This window comes from Salminus brasiliensis, chromosome 16 (genome assembly GCF_030463535.1).
Source record: "Salminus brasiliensis chromosome 16, fSalBra1.hap2, whole genome shotgun sequence".
NCBI lineage: Eukaryota > Metazoa > Chordata > Actinopteri > Characiformes > Bryconidae > Salminus > Salminus brasiliensis.
In genome coordinates this window covers 29009342-29031389 of record NC_132893.1, presented here as the reverse complement: position 1 = coordinate 29031389, position 22048 = coordinate 29009342, and the positions used below count along the sequence as shown (strand labels likewise).

Below are 22048 nucleotides of genomic sequence, written 5' to 3'. Positions count from 1 at the left end.
ATTTGGGAGTTTATGGCACCATGCCTAATGCCAGTAGTGGGCTAGAGGGGTATAAACCCCCCCGGCATTGAGCTGTGGAAGAACCGTGTTCTCTGGAATGATGGATGGTGCTCCATCCAATACTTTTGGGATAAGTTGGGGAGTTGGGGTTGAGGTGGGGTGGTGATCATCCAACATTCTAAGCTCACTGCCACTCTTGACACTGAATGCAATCAAATCCTCACAGCAGTGCCCCTCCAAAATGTAGTAGAAAGCCTTCTCTGGACAACAGAGACACTTACTCCAACAAAGCAAGGCAAAGTGAGTGTAGGTACGAGACAGTACTTAATAAACTGCCAGCTGAGTGTAAGAGGGAGTGTATCTATGGATGGATGGGTCAGAGACTGGAGCTTCTCTCTCTAAAACCCCTTGACTCAGTGCACATTCAGTGGGGAGTGATGATTTATTGGCACTTGTGAAGGAACATTTCATTTAGCTGTGTGGGTAGCTGCCTTCTCCGATAGGCCAGGCCCACTCGCACTCCGGATAGGTACCTCGGCCTAGGATTTATGGGGCTCTCTTTATATTGGACTTTCGATTAGAATCCGAGGCACGAGATGAATTCACATGCATGCGTCAACGAAGCCAGATCATTCCCCGAAGAGAGATGCCAGCCAGGCACTTTCGGTGCGGAACATGCATTGTGGGTAATTTATGATGATGGTTTTTCCCATTTGAATTCACTGGTCCTCTTTACCCCTGCTGTGAATCTTTACATAGATATGCCCAGGAGGGAGCCGTTTAGGTCTAAACGTATTGACTGAATGCATTCAATGTAAATGTTGTAGGAAATGGGTGTGTAAAACTAGTCATACACACACACTCATGAATCAAAAAAGCAAAAGCATATCATTACAGTGATAATGCGTTTGTAAAACCACTCAGAAGGCTTCAGTAAATCATGTAGATTTCAGCATGTTATCCTGTGAGCCCCTGTATATAGGTGTAACCCATTACATATGAGCTGCATTTATACATTTCCCCTCATTGCTTTTTCCTCAGAACAACGTACATTTGAATCTGAACACAGTTAGGTGAAGGTGGCATTTGTAGAAGCTGTCGCAAGGACTCTTAGTGGTGTAGCATAGTGTGCTTACCTGACTGGGGAATTGCCCCCTAGTGTGCCTCAGGGACGGCACTGTTGTTACCCACCACATTACACCTACCACTTTGAAGGCAGCTTGCCTTCTTTTCACATCATTTTATCAAGACTACTTACTAGTTATTGACTACTTATCAAGTACGTATGCAATAAATAACTAAATAAAACAAGAGAAAGAAGCGAGTGTTGTAAAATATGCCTATTCAGGGAACAGAGATCCCTCAATGCAAAAATACTATGTGCAATACCCCCCCCCCCCCCCCACATGTGCAATTAGGAGTCAACCTGTATTTGCAATAACCTGTAAATAATATTGTTATTTTCTTTTATTCTTATTTATATTGTGGATATAGTGCAAATTATTTATCTTCATTTTTGTAACTGAGTGTCTTGCTATCCCTTCCTGCTGTGACACTGAGAATTTCCCCACTGCGGGACTAATAAAGGATTATCTTATCTTATCTTATCTTATCTTAAAAAAGGTGTTAGCAGAAAACATATTCGCTAATATTCATAATTCATAATAATCATTTTCTGGCTTTTGATGAAAGCTGGTTTGCGAAGGCTGAAAAGCTGGTCATCCAGGAGAAATCACACCCTGTGCTGGTAAGCTAGCTGGTTAAGGTGGTTGACCAGCTTGTCTCTTGACCAGTATAGCGTATGTTTTCATTTGAATTTCATCGATTAGCTGGTCTATCAGAGAGACCAACTTGACCAAGCTGGTTGTCAAGCTGGTCATACTGGTTTACTAGTTTGGTAAAGCAGATGGAACGTATTTGTCAGGCTGGTCGTCATTGTCATCATGGTGGTCATGCTGGTTGACCGGCGGGGTTATGCTGATGCTGCTAATGCTGGTCAACAAGCTTGGTCATATTGGTGTGCTCATGCTAACAGATCAGCTAAAGCATCAAACTTAAAGGAAACCAAACTATTTTCACACTATATTCAATTGGAATACTAAATTATTGACATAAGCTCATTTGCATTTAAATTGCGAAGTGTCCGCAAACTTTTGACACTATGTATTCAGGTAGTCAGGTCAATCAGCTTTCAGTGGTACTTCTCAGTAATTGAGGGTGACTTATGTTGTCTCCATATCAAACTGCTTGTGTCAGTAAGTGCTGAGGTTCACAGCTGCAGCTAATGGTCATGCGCTGCTCCTGCTGTTGACTTGCTGTTGGGTTATGACGACTTCTCAGTGTACGCCGACCTCCCCGACCACAGGTACATGTCCTCTGCAGTACTTGACCCCCGCTCTCGATCCGCCACCAGCCTACAAGCCTCTGCTTCCAATTGCAGAGTCCATAGCCAGCATTCCAGACCTGTCAGAAGGGAGGAGGGGGCCATTGCTGGCTCTGACAGATCCGCGGTCAGCGATGATAGGGGGAGTCGCCTGGGATCCACTCCCAGGCCTTTCATGTGGGCCGACAGCTTGACATTTGTCAGCTGACCCCTGAAACCGTGCTTTTCATTGAACTGGCTCTTTAATAACCTCAGATTAGGGAGCGGGCGCGCGGCAATGCAGGGGGCCAAGCACTTTTTTTTTCACCTTTAAATTCAGCGAGAGTTAACACTGTGTTTGGGTGCTCGAGTGGAATCTATAACACGTAGCGTGTATACGAGCTTATGTGATGTGCCAGAGGGCATGGACCTGGGCTGAATGTGAAATGATGTTGTCAGCACTTGAAGAAACAGCTGGAGTTTGAAGGTAAAGTGGGGTTACGGGGTATTCCAGGGAGGTCACACACAAATGGTTTCACATGGTTAAATTAAACTGAGTCAATATTCACCAGAAGGGCAGAAAAGAACTTTCTCATAGGTATGATTACTTTTCTCTGACAGCTAAATCGCCGCTCTCTGTTGACTCGCGCAATTATCAGCTTTTATTACAAACAGTACTTAACTCTTTTGGTGCTTTCACTGATGGATTCTGACCGCCGACATGTTTCGAAGGGTATCCTTTACCTCTTCTGCATATGACGTGACAACGGTTTGAGGCCTATGAAAGCATGAGCGTGAGCTCTGGCTCTGGGTTTCCTGTGGTCGCTGGGGATGGGAAAGCTCTGGAGAAGCCCTACCCTGATTTCTTCATCCACATTCCAGCATTGAAAGGAGCACAAAGGAGAGGCCTGAGAAATGCCAGACAAAAGTCCACATAGACACACACACAGTTAACCTTCTCATTCAAATCAGCCAATCCATCCACATTCACCTCGGGACAATGGCAGCTGGAACATTTTTTTGTGTGTGTGGAAGTTCTCCCTTTTTGAACTATTCCTCTGGGTCATATATATATTTTTTGTCTAGGAACTCTTCAAGCATTTAGTGGTGAGATCAAGAATCGATGGAGCTACATCAATGAGCTGTGTTGTCTTTCCTACAGGTTTTAATTTTAATACCACAAAAATAACAGATCAGCTCAAGTTTTGTGCTGTTAGCATTTTAGCTAATGCGGTTTACCGTGAAAGAAGAGCACTAGATATAATCACCTCAAAGCCAAACGGGGGAGAATGCAGATATATTTCTTTGTTGTCGCTTCAAGAACGTTCTGCCCTACAAAAAACGGGGGGAAAGCAACATAAAGGGAACAATGGTAGCGTTGCTAGGCTGCGAACGCTCCCAGAAAAGCAATCTTGTTTTGTTTTGCGGCTTTTGCCTCTTTGGAGAATGTGTCTTTGAGATGCTCCTCTGTGTGGAGGTCCGTCTGCTCTCTTTTGAGGTGGAGCAGGGTGTGTGTGTGCGGGTGTGTGTCGGGGAGGGGGAGGTTCCGGTGTGTGTAGTGGCTGGGGACTGGGGGTCCGTGAGCTGTCAGTGTGCCTGTTTGCCCCCAGGGTGAGGAAGGCCTCCTGTGGTTTGGACTCTATAGCGGAATGCGCCTCCTGAAGAGAAACCCCAAAGCCAAAGAGTGACAAGCTCACGGCAGGAATGTTAGGGTCAGGCTCATCTCAGAAAGCCCCCCCACCCTTCTAATATGCACTCTGCTCTCCTCCACACTCCTTTACACTCCCTTTATCCAACCGTACAGTTTATTTCACCTTCATTCTCTATTTGCACACATACACACACTGGGGAGGTTCACTTCGGGGATGCTCACAGAGCGACACCGGACTATCTGTAACTATTACTGTTACCAAGTGAATATCTTGCAATGCAGGTGCAATCCCTCGTTGTGCAGGCCGGGGTGATGTCATCGTGGGGTTTTGCTTTTTATTGTGCTATCCGGTATTGACCAGAGGAGGATGGGTTCCCCTTTTGAGTCTAGGTTCCTTTCAAGGTTTATTTCTCTCGATCTGAGGGAGTTTTTCCTTTCCACTGTCCCCACTAGCTTGCTCAAAAGAGTCTCAGACCCAGATCTCTGTGAAGGCTGTAGTCTGTGCCGTGATTGCTTTTCCCATCTCCACTGTACATTAACATTTTACTGCCCCACCAACCCATCATTCCTCGCCATCCAAATGGTCCAACTGCAATGGTGGCTGGCCCTTCAATCGAAGACCCTTTTTAAGACACGCTGGTTACAGGCTATCATCCTTTTAATGATTTATCTACCATTGACAAAAGGCACCAAGTGATGTGTGGAGGGAAATTACTGTCTCATACAAATGTCTTACAAATATCCTTCAGGCTAATCCAAACACGAACCTGCCCTGTTTGGTGAGCTGGATGTGATAAGCACACATTATCTTCAAACAGGCGCTACAGCGAAGCCCAGCTTCACTTCCTCCCCTTTTGGCCTCGCATTTAAAGGCAGCCGTTCGAACAGCGGGGCAGGGCCGCAGAGGCCGGCCGCTCAGTGCTGTGTTTAGTGTAATCAAAGCTCAAAGGGGGGAGCTGAGAGGTGAGCTTTAAAAGCAGCTTTGTTTCTTATGGCCGCCGCTCCAGTGTGGGCCCCGAGGGGTGTGTGTGTGTGGGGGGTTGGTGGTAAAGGGAAGGAGAAGGGAAGAGCCTGCCAGCCGTCCCGGCTTAAGCCGCCCTCTTGCATTTCAGCCCTGTGTCTGGGGCGGAAAGAAAGCTGAGGGCTAATATTATGCATCACCAGGGCAACTGGTCCGAGTCATCAGTTTCAATTTTGGCGGTTGGAGGGCACGGTCCAGTGGTGGAGCAAGAAAGGGCCCTAATCTGGAAGGAGGAATGGGGCGGTTATTACATCCTCCCTTACCCTCCTCTCCTCCTTTCCTCTCCTCTTTTCTCCTCTTTTCGCCTTCTTCATCCTTCTCCAAGTGAAGTAGGAGCTGGGAGGAGGACAACAGGTCTACATGCAATCCAGTGGGAGGGGCTTATTAGTCTTATTAATCTTCAGACTCATATATTTAGATCTATGAGAAATGATTTAGGAAAAGAAAGCAGATTCTTTGTAAAAACTGCTCATGTGGCTTTTAAGAAGAAATTCTTTCTGAAGAATGGTCGGTGTATGAGGCCTCCTGTTCTAATAGAGATGTATAAGGGCCTCTCAAAGGTCTCGAGAACATCCCATGATGGACAGGTTCTTTACCAAAGTGCTTATGTTCTCTTCTCTCTCTTTCTGTTTATTCCCCTCTCTCTCCACCCTGACCTCTCTACGGTAGTTCCTCCAAGGGAACCGCAGGTGACATGCCGATCCAACACTTACCCCAAGGGCTTCTACTGCAGTTGGCACCTTCTGCATCCCACCTACATCCCCACAGAGTTCGAAGTCGACGTCCGGTAAGAGATTTTGACACTTGTCTGTATGTATTTTAAACCTCTCCATCCCTCATCCTGTCTGTCTCTCTCTCTCTCTCTCTTGCTCTGTTAGTCCATATCTCTATTACTCTCACTCAGTCACTCACTCTCGGTTACCGGTTCTCTCACAATCCTGCTCTCGCTCTCTCTCTCTCGCTCACTCTCTTTCACTCTTCTTTTCTTTCTCCCTTGTTCCTAATTTCTTTTTCTTTTCTTTTTTATTTTGTTCTTCGTTTGTATTTTTTGTTCTTTATTTTATTCTTTTTCTTTCTTTCTTTTTCCTTTTTTTTTTTTTTTAATCTTTTTGTCCTTATTTATTTATTTATTTCCTTCTTCTTTCTTTCATGTTTTTCTTCTTTCTTTTTTTATTTTGTGTTTTCTTTCTGACTTTTTATCTTTCTTTCTTTTTCTTTTTTTTTCTTTTATTGATTTCTTTTTTCCGTTATTTTTTTTTCTTTTTTCTTTCTTTTTTTATTTTGTGTTTTCTTTCTGACTTTTTATCTTTCTTTCTTTTTCTTTTTTTTTCTTTTATTGATTTCTTTTTTCCGTTATTTTTTTTCTTTTTTCTTTTGTTTCTTATTTTGTTCTTTATTTCTTTCTTTTTTTCTCTTTCTTTAGTTTTCTTGTTTTTTTTCTTCCTTTCTTTTTGTTCATTATTTAATTTTATTCTTCTTTCTTTTTCTTTTTCTTTTTCTTTTGTGCTTTCTTTCTGATTCTTTTTTCTTTTTTTTCTTTTATTGATCTCTTTCTTTATCTTTCTTTATCTTTCTTTCTTTTTGTCTTTTTCTTTCATTTCTTTTTTTGACTCTCTCCCTCTGTTTCTTGCTGCCTGTCTGTGGCACTCTCCATCCTGTTCCTTCGCTCTCTTTCCATTTCTCTGCCTCCCTCTCAGTCCTGTAAGAAAAGCCTGCCTAAATCAGTGATCTATACAGTCAGGCTCTCTCTGGTCAGAGCTGATTAGGCCTGTCTAGCTGGCCAGGAACTGTGGGCAGTAGAAATGGACTCTCAACCTAAAGTCCCCACGGAGTACTCTGAGACATGGGCCTGAGCACTTTCTCTCTCTTTTACTCACTCACTGGCATCTTACTTTCTCTCTCTCTCTCTCTCTCACTCTCTCTCTCTCTCTCTGGAGCCTGGAGAAAGTGGGAGACGCAGAAAAGGAAAAACTTGTTCTTAATTACTCAAACCGACGCAATTTGGTGTAAGCCTCACACGGAGGTCTAGAGAGACGTCCTAGATGTCATGGAATCACGTCGCGCCCGGTGCTCATTCCGGATCGTTTTTTAAAAGCTCAACCAGATCACAAATGTCAGCAGGCAATTTCGCAGCAGGCGTCTCCTCATTAATTTTCTACGGCCAATATGTCACATTTGAATAATCATTTCTCTTCTTACGCTCCCTTCTGGATATCCTGGTGCAACCTTAAACTCATGGTTTTAGAAACAGGCCTTAATTAGGTAACAATGACCTTTATTAACCCTTAGTATCAACAAATGAGAAAGTAATTAATGAGGCATTAGTAATGGTACAGGCCATAGTTTGACTCATTAAAGATCTGTGAGGGTTTGTGTTGAACATATGGTGGAGCTCATTTCCACTTCTGCAGAAATACATGATGGTTGGAAACTGAATGTAAGCAACTTCTGGACTTCTGAGGAGCGACGATCAAGGCCCAGCATGGCCTTCACTCTTGGAGATCAAACGTTTTGCCAGTCATCTTACTTCTTCAGGGCTAGGAAGTGATATCAGAAAAAGTGTAAAGACACTCTGGGCACCCAGACGTGTGGCCAGATGGCACCCTGGGGGCAAGCTCCCGGCATTCTCCAGCTCAGCAGATCTATTCCTGTCTCCAGCGCTGCAGAAAAACATCCCATTGGTGCAAAACGAACTGAGATTTAATTGAGCAGCTCACAGTGTGAAGAAATGTCGAAGATGGACTGGCATATTAATATGAATACTGTTTATATGAAAATGCCTGAACAGGAACAGACCAAAAAGCATGTTGGCTACTGCTAGAGATAGTATGGCTTGTGGTAGTTTTGCAATGCTGACCAGTGAAAGTTTAATGTCAGCCACAGACCTTTGACCTTATATATATATATATATATATATATATATATATATATATATATATATATATATATATATATATATATATATTATGACTTAAGTGGAAATATGAAATAGCTGAATTTTGGGAGGAGGAACATACCTAAAGCCCCTCCTCCTTCCAATATAACATCTTATGAATCCCATCTCTTGTTCACAATTTCACAATGAACCTTTCACAGCCCACTACCACCCCGTCACATCTCTTTAACTCAGCCATATCTCTTATTCCTAGCTTCATTAATCAAAGGGGGGCCTGGCATTCGAACACATGGCAGAAGCCATCCGAACTCCGGCTCAAAGTTCTATGAATTCTGCCCCCGTTTTTTATAGTCACCTCCCATATTATGGTCCGCTAAGGGCATAGTCTGAACTCGCAAAATAATTATCGACATATTTATGAAATAATCAAAGTTTAGAAGCCGGACCGTGCCTGAAGGTGGGGATGGTTTTCTAACTCTTTGAAGAATCAGCCGAAGTTGTCAGAGTTTTCTCCCTTCCTACAGTCCTTCTCTTCCTAAACTATAATCATATATGGGGGCCCAAGTACATGAAGCACTTGCAATATTTTAAATGGTAAATTTAAACAGATCTGATTTGATGATTGTCCAAAATGGTTAATATGACCAAGTCACTTTCTTTCAATCCACTCTCTGTCCAGACACAACCAGAAGCCCCTAGAAGTGAAGCGGGATGAGGTCCATAAGAACCGCTGCCACGTGAAGTTTCCAGAACTGTTCTCCAGTTTTCCTTACCGAGTCAACGTCACAGCGGTCAATGCACTGGGAAGTGCATCCACAGCCTACAGCTTCGAGGAGTCATCAATGGGTACTTCATTTCTACGTTATTCATATTCTTTCTTCATGTCCAGCGTCTCCAGAGGTTCAGCCTCTTTATGTCAGTCATTGATTCACAAACCAGGACCTGTTTGTTTGAATGTTTTTCCTCACCCACATGAACTCAGGAACTCAGGAAGAGCTTATTAACAAGCTGATTAGTTGGTTAAGGATTTTTAATAGTCAGTAGAGGACAAATTATACAAATCTTGCACTTGAGGAGAAGTAGAGAAACACTTGGTAAAATATACTGTGGACAACTTTACAGAAGGAAAAATCTTCATAACTTTCCAAGGAAAGTCAGTGTCAAGCCATTTGCCATTTGGAGCATTTCTATTGGTCCGTTTTTCATGAAATCTGGACACAATGTAAAAAACTGCAGATTCAAATGATGTTAAACAGCTGTAAAATGGCAAAAAATATATGCTGTCATTTCTGTGCTGTCTTGAAGGTGCTGTTTACATTGTGCCTAAATTAAATGAGTGGACCAATAGAAATGGCCCAAAACGGACTCAAATGAATAAAAGCTTTTTCTATTGACCTCCAAAGTTAAGGTTTTTTCTTTTCCTGTAAAGTTGCCATTTTTGAGACACGGCGGCGATATGTTTAAACAAATGCTGTGATTTTTTTAAAGCTTTACTAAGACAGAGGACAAAGACTTTCTTTCTTTCTTTCTTTCTTTCTTTCTTTCTTTCTTTCTTTATTTATTTATTTATTTATTTATTTATTTATTTATTTATTCGTATTTATAAAAAATGCCGTTAATCGTAATCGTTGCTGTGGCGCAACAGTTAACGCCACTACCTGCCACTGAGCTACCACACCATGTGGGAGACTGGGGTTCGATTCCTGGTCTGGGTGACCATGCTGCGCTACACCAATAAGAGTCCTTGGGCAAGACTCCTAACACCCCACTGGTGGCCCACCTCTGTAATATGAATAACCTTGTAAGTCGCTTAATGCTGATAATGTAAATGTAAACAGGTTTCATTTTCAATAAGTCAAATGACTCAGTACTCCTGCTGCTGCTCTTGCGTGCTGGTGAAGATCACATGGTCTAGTCCGCCCACATTCCCAGCAACAGAGACAAACCAGTGTATAACAAGACACCAGAGCAGACGCAACAAGGACCTTATAACAGCGTGTGCCACGTGAAACGCTCCTCTCCCACTTCATTTGCAGCCCTGCAGTTCACACCATTCAAACTCAGCCACTCCACGAGCAGAGGGCGTCCCTGAAATAGAAAGCCCTTAAGCTCGCATTCACACTAAACACATTCAAATACGACACAAAGGACGTGGTGTGAGGTGGGATTTGCAAAGCACCAAAATAGCTCCAAATAAATTTTATTGACTGTAAAACTGTTTTGATGAATGAAGCGATGCGTGCGTTTGACCCCCCCCAAACATCAGCACAGCACAGTTCTCGCTTAAACACAACCTGCCCCGGTCGGGCAGCTGGCGAGGGAGCATTGCTATCTACGGCCAACCATGTGAATTACTCAAATCATGTTTGGCATCTCGGGCCGCATTTCATGCTCAGTCTGAGAATAGCCCTGTAATCATTTACTGGAGGGGGCGCGAGAATGGAAGTGGCCGAAACATCTGGCTCTTATTGTCAGACACACACACACACACATCTGGGAATGTCTGAAATGTGCTCCTTATCAAGCTGGGGGACACCACCCAGGCCCTCCATGGCGAGAAGGAAGGGAATATGTGCTCTCTGTGAGGCGTAAAAAAAAATCCAATAAGGAAGAAAAATAGCGAGGCTCCCAGCAAATAAATGAAGTGTTTACATGCATGACTACATGCATGCTTGATAGTAATAAAAATGCTAATGCCGTCTAGATGACTGGATTAACTGTAAGAATGTTTGCCTCCTAGTGATAGGGATGATTTATGGGGCAAAAGGAGGTTCCCCTTTTAAACGGGGCACGGCTTTGGGAGGCAAATTTGATTTGATGTGAAAAGTGAATTATGATTAGCGCACATTTCAGAGACTATTAGGTAGGATATTGATGACGCAGCGGGAGGCCTTTATGCACTGAGATGGTCTGAGAATAGAAAGAGTTCAGTGAATTAGAAGGCAGTCATGCTGTAGCCGCCGCCACAATACAGCAACACAACACCAGCTTTCAATGTTTTCTTTGACAAACGTTCAGATTTTACAAGAATCTCATTGCACTAAATGGACAAAAGTATTTGGACACCTGCTCATTTGTTGTTTCTTCAAAAATCAAGGGCAAGCTGCTTTTGCTGGAGTATTCGTCTTTACTTTCGAGGGGAGAAGAAGGATTTCCACTAGATTTTGGAGCACTGCAGTGAGAATTTGATTGCATTCAGCGACAAGAGCGTCCAAATGTTTGTGGACACCCATTTTAATGAATGCATTCAGCTACAGAGATGACACAAATGCAAAACACACACACAAACCGCTTGTCGAATCTGTGTAGAGAACTACTGCCAATAGAATATGACTCCCTGGAGCATATATGCATGAACATATTGGCAACATGCGTAATGCCAGGTGTGGGCTAGAGAGGTATAAAGCCCCCAGCATTGAGCTGTAGAGCGGTGGAACTGTATTTTGGGGATGAGTTGGGGAGTTAGGGGTGCAGAGAACTAACGCGCTTGTGGATGGATGCAGAGAAATCCACACAGCAATGCTCCAAAATCCAGTAGAAACCCCCAATACTTCCGTCCATGTAGTGTAACTACTTTGACTTGTTGCCTTTGCATTCCTCCTTTAAACAGTCGTGCCCTGCCATGTTTGCCCCGTTAGGTCATTTACTCTCTCAGTCAGTCATGCATTCATTGAGTTTCTTCTTTTTTGTGTGTGCACGGAGCAAGCAGCACCCACCCACCCCCCTTTCCTTTAAAGCTTAAAGGCGGCTGAGAGAAGGCCAGTCATGTATTTGTCCCAGAGTGGGTTTAAACAACATCCACACAGTGTTTCGAAGTCGTAAAGAGTGTTTCAGCCATGCCAGGTCAGGACTCGGCATATAAATCTAAGCCAACTGTGTGTCTACTATGAATAGTTAAGATGCAGGAGCGGGAGGGAAGGAGGGAGGGAGGGAGCGAGGGAGTGATGGAACTTACCCCAGAGCTCAGGGCATCTCTTTGTCCTAGTGTGTGCGTGCATGCGTGTGCACGCGTGCGCGTGTGTGTGCGTGTAGGGGTGTGTATGTGTGTGAAACTAAACCACAGAGCAAACACTCTGATCCTCAGCCACCACTGGGAGGGAGAAAGAGAAAGACCACTCTGTTGCACTCTGCCCATTTCCCATAAACCCCCGGCTCAACGGGGCGGCCCCGAAAGACTCTCCCCGCATTCAAGAGATGTTTTGCCTCTAAAGACTTTCCTCGAGACGTGTTGCGATGCGGTTTCCCACAAAGATGTGTGTATTATGTCAAACAGATTTTCCCCTCAGCGGGGAAGAGGGGACATTAGTCACCATTGTCTCGTGCATATTTCCACTTTTTCTAATAGAGCGCCTTTCTATTGCTATTTGTTTGCCCTAATCCCCAGTGGTAGCCCATTCCGAAGCAGGCTTTCAATCAACACTGCAACATCAAGGCAACGTTCACGTTACAAGCCTTTGTTTTGCTCCAGTCTGATCTTTCTGCCTGAATGCCTCACATTCATACGTGTAAGTGGCCCACAGCTATCATTAGTGTGAACAGAACGGCGTATACTTTCCAAATCAATAACTTCATGTTCAAGGTCTGCCTGCAACATACAGCGTGTTTGGGACTGACCGTTCCCAGTTCTGGACCATGCTTACTATTTTCATCAATCCCACATACTCCCATGGGATGACATCAATGACTTTGGCTCGGCTACAGCTGGATACAGCTGGGCCAGAGTTCTTGTACAAACATTGCGCATGGCAGATTTGGCCCAAAGCGCACCTGCCATAGCTATTCAGCGCCTTAACTGGGCCATATTTGACCCAGAATAAACAAGCTGTTTGAGGTGCTTGCAAACTAGGCTCCTATTTACATTTGCAATACTGGTTACCTAGACCTACTTACTGGTAATTATTACCTATACCTGCTTACTGGTAATTATTCTGCTGTGTGCTGTGAAAGTCAGTCAGTTTCTTTACTGGACAGCTGTTGTTTACTACTGGGTGAACTACCACAGTGTGAGCAGCGCACATGCATCAGGGCCTGATATCCAGGGAGCCCAGGCAGTGCTGACCACGAATCATGTGGGTGTAGACAGCAACACTCTGTAGATATCTGAGGCACTACCCACAAAACACCAAGCTGAAGCACTGACTCACTGACTCCATCTCTTATAAATAGACTATATACCAATATATTCTGTTAATATGATTCAGCTGTAGTGTACACTGAATGTCCAAATGTATGTGGACACCCCCTCTAATGAATGCATTCAGCTTTTTTAAGTTGCACCCATATGTGACAGACACAGATGTTCAAATGCATGCCCGCAGATAAGCATGAACCTATTGGCACCATGCCTAATTCCAGGCCTGGGCTAGAGGGGTATAAAGCCCCCCAGCATTGAGCTGTGGAGCAGTGGAACTGTGTATTGTGAACTGTGTATATCTACATGTATATATACTGTAAATGTAGCCCAATATTCTTTCTCAACATAATTCTGTCCTTTTGATCCTCAGTGAAACCAGACCCCCCTGAGAAGGTGGTGGCCAGACCCATCCCCAACAACGTCCGGCGGCTGGAGGTGACCTGGAACAGCCCATCCACATGGCCGGACATTGACTCCTTCCCCCTCAAGTACTTTCTGCGCTACAGACCGCTCATCAGAGACCAATGGCAACATGTAAGAGTTTTCTCTGTCTTTACTGTTCGGTCAGTACTGCAGCACGATGCCACACAAGAGCCACAAAGACCTTTATTGTCAACCCATACAAGTATACAGTGGAACAAAATAATGTTCCATTAGGGCCTCGATGCAACACACAAGAAAGGGCCAGTGTTTAATGGACCACACAGTACGAGTGACCAGGAGCCTACATACAGTACAGTACAGCCAATTCATGCATTTTGAAATGGCTATCTCATGGCTCGGACACTTTGGGGGGTGCTTTAAGAGGCAGTGGAAATGTGACAATGAGAGAAGGATAAATAATTCTATTTCTGGTTTCTAATCTGTACTTTTTTTAAGTTACGGTATTGAAAAATACAATAGCTCTTTTTATGCTGTGTTGTATAAGTTAGAACAAATGGGAAAGAAGAAATGGGAAAAATGGTGCCAGCCTTCCTCTTTCTTCTTCAATGTGTAAAACTGCAAAGAACACAATTTCTGGCACAACATCAACTTGAGATCCTTGAAGCGAGGTCCTTGGACTTCCCCCTCCCCTCCAAAATCCAATGCAATTCCTCCGCAGGGCCAAACAGTGTGAAATAGACAGTATAATGTACAGAATATGAAAAAAAAAAAAAACACACTGGACCTGATTAAATTAACTGTGTAAATTATATATTACCCATTACGGCTACATAGCGTCGTATAAGTGATAGGTAGAAGATTACACATAGCAGCATAATAATAGACTATACCGCCAGCCTAATGAACAGTGCTTGAGTGGTAAATGAGGACAGACCAGAGAAAAAGGCTATTGTGTAATGAAGTGCCTAATGCAAACTTCCCATTTCTGCAATCATGTGGCTTATGTGTTCATGCTGAGTTCACAGAACGGTCAAATCGCACTGCCTTCGTCATGGTGCCAATCTCCAATTCGCTGCTAGAGATGCTCTCACTCAGATGCCTTGAGAAATTCCCTTGAGTCCATAATCCCTCCTCCGGAAGCTCTTAAGATCTGGTTGGCCCATCCAGAAGTTAGTCCAGAAGACCAATTGGAAAGTGGGAAGATCGTTTCTGCAGAGATCTGATGGGGATCATAGGATTCGTTTCATAGGGACATTTGTTAGCTGCCAGGTCTGGACTGCGAATTTTCCAGCAGGTCTGGACTGTGAATTTGCCTCATCCCAGTGGATCTCGCAGGTGCCATTTAGGACTCAACAGTAAACAGAACTAAAATTGGTAGGATTACGGTGGAGGTTTTTGAAATTCACCACCACCCATGGGTGATAAGGGGTTATACAAACTGGATGGCGCACCTGCTTCCACGATAATCTCTGTGGTTTCCTCTGTGCAAGAAACTGGTAATTGCTTTCTCTACGTCTCCTAATCTTACAAATGAAACATTGGCTGACTTTGTTTGACAGATTTGTCTCTCTCAGGCTTGCGATGCCTCGAGGCATTCCTTACAGTGTGTGTGTATTGGGGGGGAGGGTGGGCGTGATTTCCCAACTGGGATCAATATAGGATCCTACTGAGAGCAAAGATTCGAAAGCATCAGTTAAGCGAAAACAATTCGAAAACATTGACTGTTGCCATAGAAACACTGAGGTGTACACACAGTACAGGATTAGCATTAGCGTTAGCATCCACTCGGTTTTGAACGTGCTCTTCAGTGCTGGTTTAAAAACAAAGATAGAAGTGCGGATCTCCTGCCAGTAAGCATTTCAGTGATAGTTGAAAAGTTTCAGAGAGCTTCTGAGAAGTGCTGGAAATAATGTTAGTTAATGGCATGTTGAGGCCACTAGATGGCGCTCTGAACACTGTGCTTAAGACTAGGGGCCCTATCTTACTTCCTGCGCAAGGCGTGTCGCGATGCTCATTGCTATCTTTCACCCTGCCAACAGTCTATTTTCACGCTATCCACCTTTGTCGTTTAAATAGCAACAGTGCTTTCTAATATATCTGTGCCGATGGGCGCGGTGGTCGTGAAATTAGGTGTGTTCAGGAAAATTTCTGGTGTATTACTATCTTGGCAATGGAAAATACAGGTGCACTTCTGACTGAAAACAACCTAGGCAGATGTCATTGCTGTCTTGGCAGTGAATTGTCAACACAGGCGCGTGCTAAATGCGCATACACCCTCACTTTGCACCATTGAAATAGCAATCTGCAAATGCCAGAGCGCACCTGGCTCTTAAAGGGAAATGTAGATGACATTCTGATTGGTTTACTGCACCTTACGCCCAAAACACACCCATGATTAATTAAGAGACTTATTAAGTACATGCCTTTTGTGCGCTTTGATCCGTGCAAGGCGTACTGTTCCCGTTGTTAAGATAGCAACAACACAGTGACACACCCTAAATCAAGCTGCGTGGTTGACGACTCACCTAAAGATCGCTAAAATAGGGCCCAAAGACTCAGAACTGAACACCGATTAAAATTGTTCATACATGATCCACTAAAATAGGCCTGGATTGGTCCTAATCCTGATTAACAGGATAACATCCAGACATCCGTACTTTATATCCATGCATCGTTTTGGATTAGCCATGTTTCATGTCTATTTAATAGACATGACAAAGTAGACACCTGCGCAGACAAAAGACAGAATAGACACCTGCGCAGTACTGTGGTAGTACAGTGTTTCTTGTTTACTGTAGGACTGTACTGTAGGATGATATATTTATCATTACATTTGTAATGGATGTGATATTTTGCTTTAATGGGAGATAAATTGAATGGAAGTGAAGGCTGCTATGCTAAGCACAGGTTTCCTTAATTACAGCTAGTCTACATTTACTGTTGTAACACTGTGTTGTTGCAATCCTTCGGTCCAAATGTAAACAAATCCTGCACCCAGGAAATGAAGAATCTTAGAGCTACTGTAAATTATCCTGTAATTACTATGAAACCAATATTTAATTTAATTGTGGGTCCTTGCACTTTACAGATCAACCTATTATATCTTATAGTTTTCAGGAAGCTTTCAGATTTTTTTTAACTCTCTTTATTTTAAAGTGGACGTTTCATATGTTTCGTACATTTCGTACATTTCATCTGTTTCACAGGGGCCTACTCTTCAACCGTGCCCCACATGTGCAAACACTCACTGTATCATTGTAAGAGGGCTTTGGAGAGATGAAAGAGCCAGGTTGGAGTAGGAAGCCATCCATTCTGCTGAGGAATGGGGGAATGACACAGATATCGCTGACGGATGGACGGCTGGGGCTGGCGCGTGCTTTCAAAGGCAAAGATATGCTATGAAGAACAGTTCACTGTGAATGATTGGTGGTCATCTGTGTATGGTTAACACACAGCAGTGTAGGCTCCCGAATTCACTGTTTTGGATGCACTGATATTCTTACTGGATTGCAGTATGTGGGGTCTGAACATATGCTTGAATGGTGCATCCAGTAAGCGGCAGTTCTGCCAATGGAAGGGCATTATTAATGAAGGAGGTCAAGCTGACAGAGTGGCTACAGTAACTCAGACAGCCACTCTTTACAAATGTGGTGAGCAGAAAAGCATCTCACCAGGAATACCACAGTAGAAGACCAGGTCAGGATCCACTTCTGTCAGCCAAGAACAGAAAGCTGAGGCTGCAGTGGACACAGGCTCTCCAATACTGGACACTGGAAAACTGGAGAAACATGGCCTGGTCTGATGAATAATGAGATCTGCTGAGGCTCGTAGATGGTAGGGTCAGAATTTGGTGTCATCCACAGTATTAATCTACGGACCTTGTCGCTAACCATTACTTCATGACCACAGTTTACCATCTTCATTTTATTATTATTTTTAGAATTATTATTAATTCTATTTTGGTCAAATTTTTCCTTCTTTCTCCCAATTTGGTACTGCCGGTTAACCCACCCGTTCATATCTCCCTCTAGCACTAGCAATGGCCCCAACACTAGGAGAGTAAGGACCTGACACATATCTCCTCTCACAAGCGAAGCCAGTCACCAGTTCTTTTAGGAAAGAGGCTTAGAGGAAAGGGCTGGGTCCACAGCTCCACTTTAAGAGGGAGAGAGCGCCATCTACCCACTTGGAGTTAGCATGGCCAATTGTGCTCTCTCAGACTCCTGCTGCTGATGGCAATGCGGCATTGCTCGGGATTCAAACTTGTGATCCCTGGGGCCATAGTGGCCATAGTGAGCAACTCTAAGCCCCTATAATCTACCTTCTATCTTATAATGTCTACTTACAAACAGGTTTCATGAACATGGTGAGTGAGTACAGTGTTCTTCCGTGGCCTTCCTAGTCAAAAGAGCTGAATCCAATGTGTTGGTTTACAGCATGAAAGTACAATTTTACTAAATCAGCTTTGATATCCATTGAATCTAAAACCTATAATGAAAAAACAGAAATAAAAGGCGCTGGAACAGGCAGCAGTTCCAACTGAAAGACCGGAAAAAGGATCTTGTGCACATAATATACTGTATAATGCAGAAAAATGGCATTTAAAATCCAGTTTTAAATGTCAAAACAAATGTGTTACGCATTGCTTCCAGAAGAATGTGCTCTGTTTTGCTCCACATCTCTGAGCTACTGTTGGCTCCACTATAGTTCTCCAAATGTCAGTAAGACAGAACACAGCATAGCACGGCATAACTGCCTCATGCATTCTGCTGCATTGGCATTCATATAATCATTGTGCATGTTATTTCTGCAGCATTGTTCAGATGAATGACTGGAGTGAGAAGCTCAATAGATCCATGTTCTGGCTCAATTGCCATTGATTGTCTGGAAGCAGGAAGGAGGAAGAATAGGCTACTGGAGGGTCTTGACAAGCTCTGACATGTTACACAGGTCTTTACAGGATTTATCAGAAAGGGCATACAGACATTTAGGTTTATGTTTTTGTATTTTTAGCTATTCATAGGGTCAAGTTGTTATTTTGGAGTGTCTCTAGCTACAGAAACAACAAAGAAGAAAGAAGCATGGTTTACATTTAAATGATTTATGAAATTCACTTCAGAGCGAAAGCAAAACCAAAATCAAATGGTACTTTTGCTAGAAGCAATAATGCAACCCAAAACACAACTATCTTCAACATTCCTGGAACAGAATTTGTTAATCGCATTATTTTTGGTTCCATCATGGCATGACTTCATTCAGTGTGCTTCTCAAACTTTTATTTTCCCAATTTAGTCAAGTCCAATTCCATCATTAGCTTTGGAGCCTTACCAGTTCCTTTATAGTTACTAAGCTCACCAGTTCTCTTGTTCTTCTTAATAATGTTCCAAACAGTCGATTTTGGAAAGCCTAAAGTTTGGCCGACGTCTCTGAGAGTAGCATTCTTGTTTCTCTGCCGAAAAATAAAAAAAGTTTCCTTGACTTTCACTGGCACAACCCTGGTCCTCCTGTTGACAAACAGCAAAAGCAGACTCCACATGTGGGCAAAAGCCTAGACCCAAGACTAGATGCTGAAATATCTGAACTAATGAAGCAATTAAACATATCTAGGGCGTGAGGCACAAATCAAATACTGCTCCTGTTACAGAGGGTGTTCCCCAAGGCTCTGTGTTTAGCCCCCTGCTTTTTATCATCTATTTCCTGCTTCTTGGAGATAATATCTGTCATCACACCCTAAAATTCCATTGTTATCCTGAGGACACTAAAATTGACCTTAGCACCAAACCCACAGAATAATTTCCACTATTCACATTGTCTTCCTGAATTCCTGTGTTCGTTATAGAGGTAAGCTGCTCCACAGTGGTGTGTCGATTGCTCTGTACCACTAGCCGGAGTCATCATTTCCCTCTGGCATCAATGGCTCGTGGGGTACCACTGTTATGCATTTGGGAGACACTCACTGTGCGAGAAGCCCATTCTCAGTACACATTCACTTGCTGAATATAAAAATAAGCGAGCACACCAGTCAGTTGTAGCAGAGTGCAAAACAATGGCCATGGGCAAAGGATCGATTTGACTGATGTCCAAAGGGGCATGATATAAGGGTAGAAGGAGAAAGGTGGTTGCATTTTGGAATCCGCTAACTTTGTGGGATGCTGCCGTATTTAAGGTCTGCCGAGAATGGACGTCCCGCATATTGAGGGCCTCCCAAAGGCCTAACAGTGCTGTCCCACATTGATGCCAGAGGGGAACCATTACTTTGCGACAAGTGGTACAGAGCTATCGACACACCACAGTAGACCAGTTAACCTTTATAATAAACCCCTTCTGTTACCTAATACAGTCTATGCCACGATGTTGCCTTTGGCTTACTCTAAAAAGGAACTTGCTCACAGTAAAACACCTGTTGTGAAAAGCGGCATATCGATAAATCTGAACTGAGCTGAATAAAATCCTGTTTCTGAGCCCTGGTTGAAAAACATTTTTCTCATAGCTTCAGCTTTTGTTCTTCTCAGGGACATTGATGCAAGAGTGGACCGAGAGGGGAAAAGGCCAGAGACAGCTGAAGAATGACCACATGTGTTTCATGCTTTGTTTTTTACGCTATAAAAGCAGTGGACTGAAAGATGGACACGGCTAGAGAAATGTAGGGGAATGGGGTCGGGGGGGGGGGGGGTGAATGGGTAGAGGGCAGGGTAAAGATGAAGGCAGCAGACCATTTGTCTTCCTCCTCCTTTCATTTTCAGAAATGATGCACTTAAACTCTGCTCCTAACGATCTGCAGCGGTGCCACTCGCCCAAATTAGAAACGACTGGGCCAGAAGAGGGTTCTGGGATTGGACGCAGATAGCAAAGCAAATCTGGCCTACATGAGCTCAAGCTGCTTTAGCTGCTTTCCCAAAGGCCTATCCTGTTTCTGGTGATCAGGGCTGTGTGACTGATCAGCATTTATTCCACTGTTTTTCCCTGCAAAAAAAAAAAAGAAAACAACAAATTACAGCGATCGCCCTAAAGACGATGTGCGCGATGCCAGAATGAAGTGAGATACGGCGCGAGGACAGTCCGAGAATTCACATGGATTTTCAATATTTCATGGTTGTCTATAATAATCATAGGTATTCTGTGGGTTCTAGCGTGCCTCCAGCAAAAGCTACAGCCAGCGCATATTAGAAGTAAAGTCCTCTTCAGGCTACTCAGGTCTCTGTGTACGTTTTTGTACGTGTTTCTACTGGAGATTTCTCTTGTTTTCCACAGTGGAGATTTTTTAATTCAGTACCTGTAGTTTTTACCAATTTTTCATACTTCTGAAAAGGTAATGCTGGCTAATCCAATGCAGTGCAGTTTACTGCTTGTAGATTTCATTCTCAAAGTAATATCTAAACAGCCTTTTTTGGACATAAGTTTGGACTAAATTACTCTGTTAATGGTGCCAGACTATTGGATATGCATTTTAGTCTAGGCTTAGGTTTAATCAGGGTCTGAAACCTCTCCACAAATTCCAAATAAATTTTGCAATAATTAATAACAAAATGTAAAGTTAATTTTTTATATATATTTTATTTAATATTAACATTTTTTGTAAAAAAGAAAAGCTCTAAAATGATCAAAACTGCAATCATCTCTCTTATACATTAGAGGCCCCTTCGTACGATTTGGTCACCACATTTCAAATATGGCGCATTCTGGATGTTCATTCTCATTATTATACTGTTATCCGCTTTATATTATTTTTCTTTTTTCCTTTTTATTTAGTTTTGGGGATATTTCAGCTTTCCAAGGTAGTTCAGTCTGTGTGATTCTGGCTTGTATACAGCTGATGTGAGGTACTTTTTTCAGCATAGCACATTTTTTTTCCCATAGAAATGAATTGGGTAGTAACACCTAAACAACCACATGGGGTACCACATGGTAACTACTTAGCAGCACCATAGCAATCACCTAAGACACCATAGCAACCACATTGCAACTACTTAGCAACACCTTAGCAATCACCTAAGACACCATAGCAACCACATTGCAACTACTTAGCAACACCTTAGCAATCACCTAAGACACCATAGCAACCACATCGCAACCACTTAGCAGCACCATAGCAATCACCTAAGACACCATAGCAATCACCTAAGACACCATAGCAACCACATTGCAACTACTTAGCTACACCATAGCAATCATCTAAGACACCATAGCAACCACATTGTAACTACTTAGCAGCACCATAGCAATCACCTAAGACACCATAGCAACCACATCGCAACTACTTAGCTACACCATAGCAATCACATAAGACACCATAGCAACCACATTGCAACTACTTAGCAACACCTTAGCAATCACCTAAGACACCATAGCAACCACATCGCAACTACTTAGCAACACTTTCGCAATCACCTAAGACACCATAGCAACCACATAGCAACTACTTAGCATCACCATAGCAATCACCTAAGACACCATAGCAACCACATCGCAACTACTTAGCTACACCATAGCAATCACATAAGACACCATAGCAACCACATTGCAACTACTTAGCAACACCTTAGTAATCACCTAAGACACCATAGCAACCACATTGCAACTACTTAGCAACACCTTAGCAA

The 22048-nt window shown here is 43.2% G+C and overlaps 1 protein-coding gene across 1 annotated transcript in view; it reads left to right on the top strand.

Moving 5' to 3' along the window:
* cntfr (ciliary neurotrophic factor receptor) overlaps nt 1-22048 on the top strand; it is a 193056-nt gene that overhangs the window by 145052 nt on the left and 25956 nt on the right. Inside the window, exons 4-6 of the mRNA XM_072658552.1 lie at nt 5704-5821; nt 8610-8776; nt 13435-13598. Coding sequence (XP_072514653.1) covers nt 5704-5821; nt 8610-8776; nt 13435-13598 — 449 coding nt within the window. The remainder of the gene's footprint in view (nt 1-5703; nt 5822-8609; nt 8777-13434; nt 13599-22048) is intronic.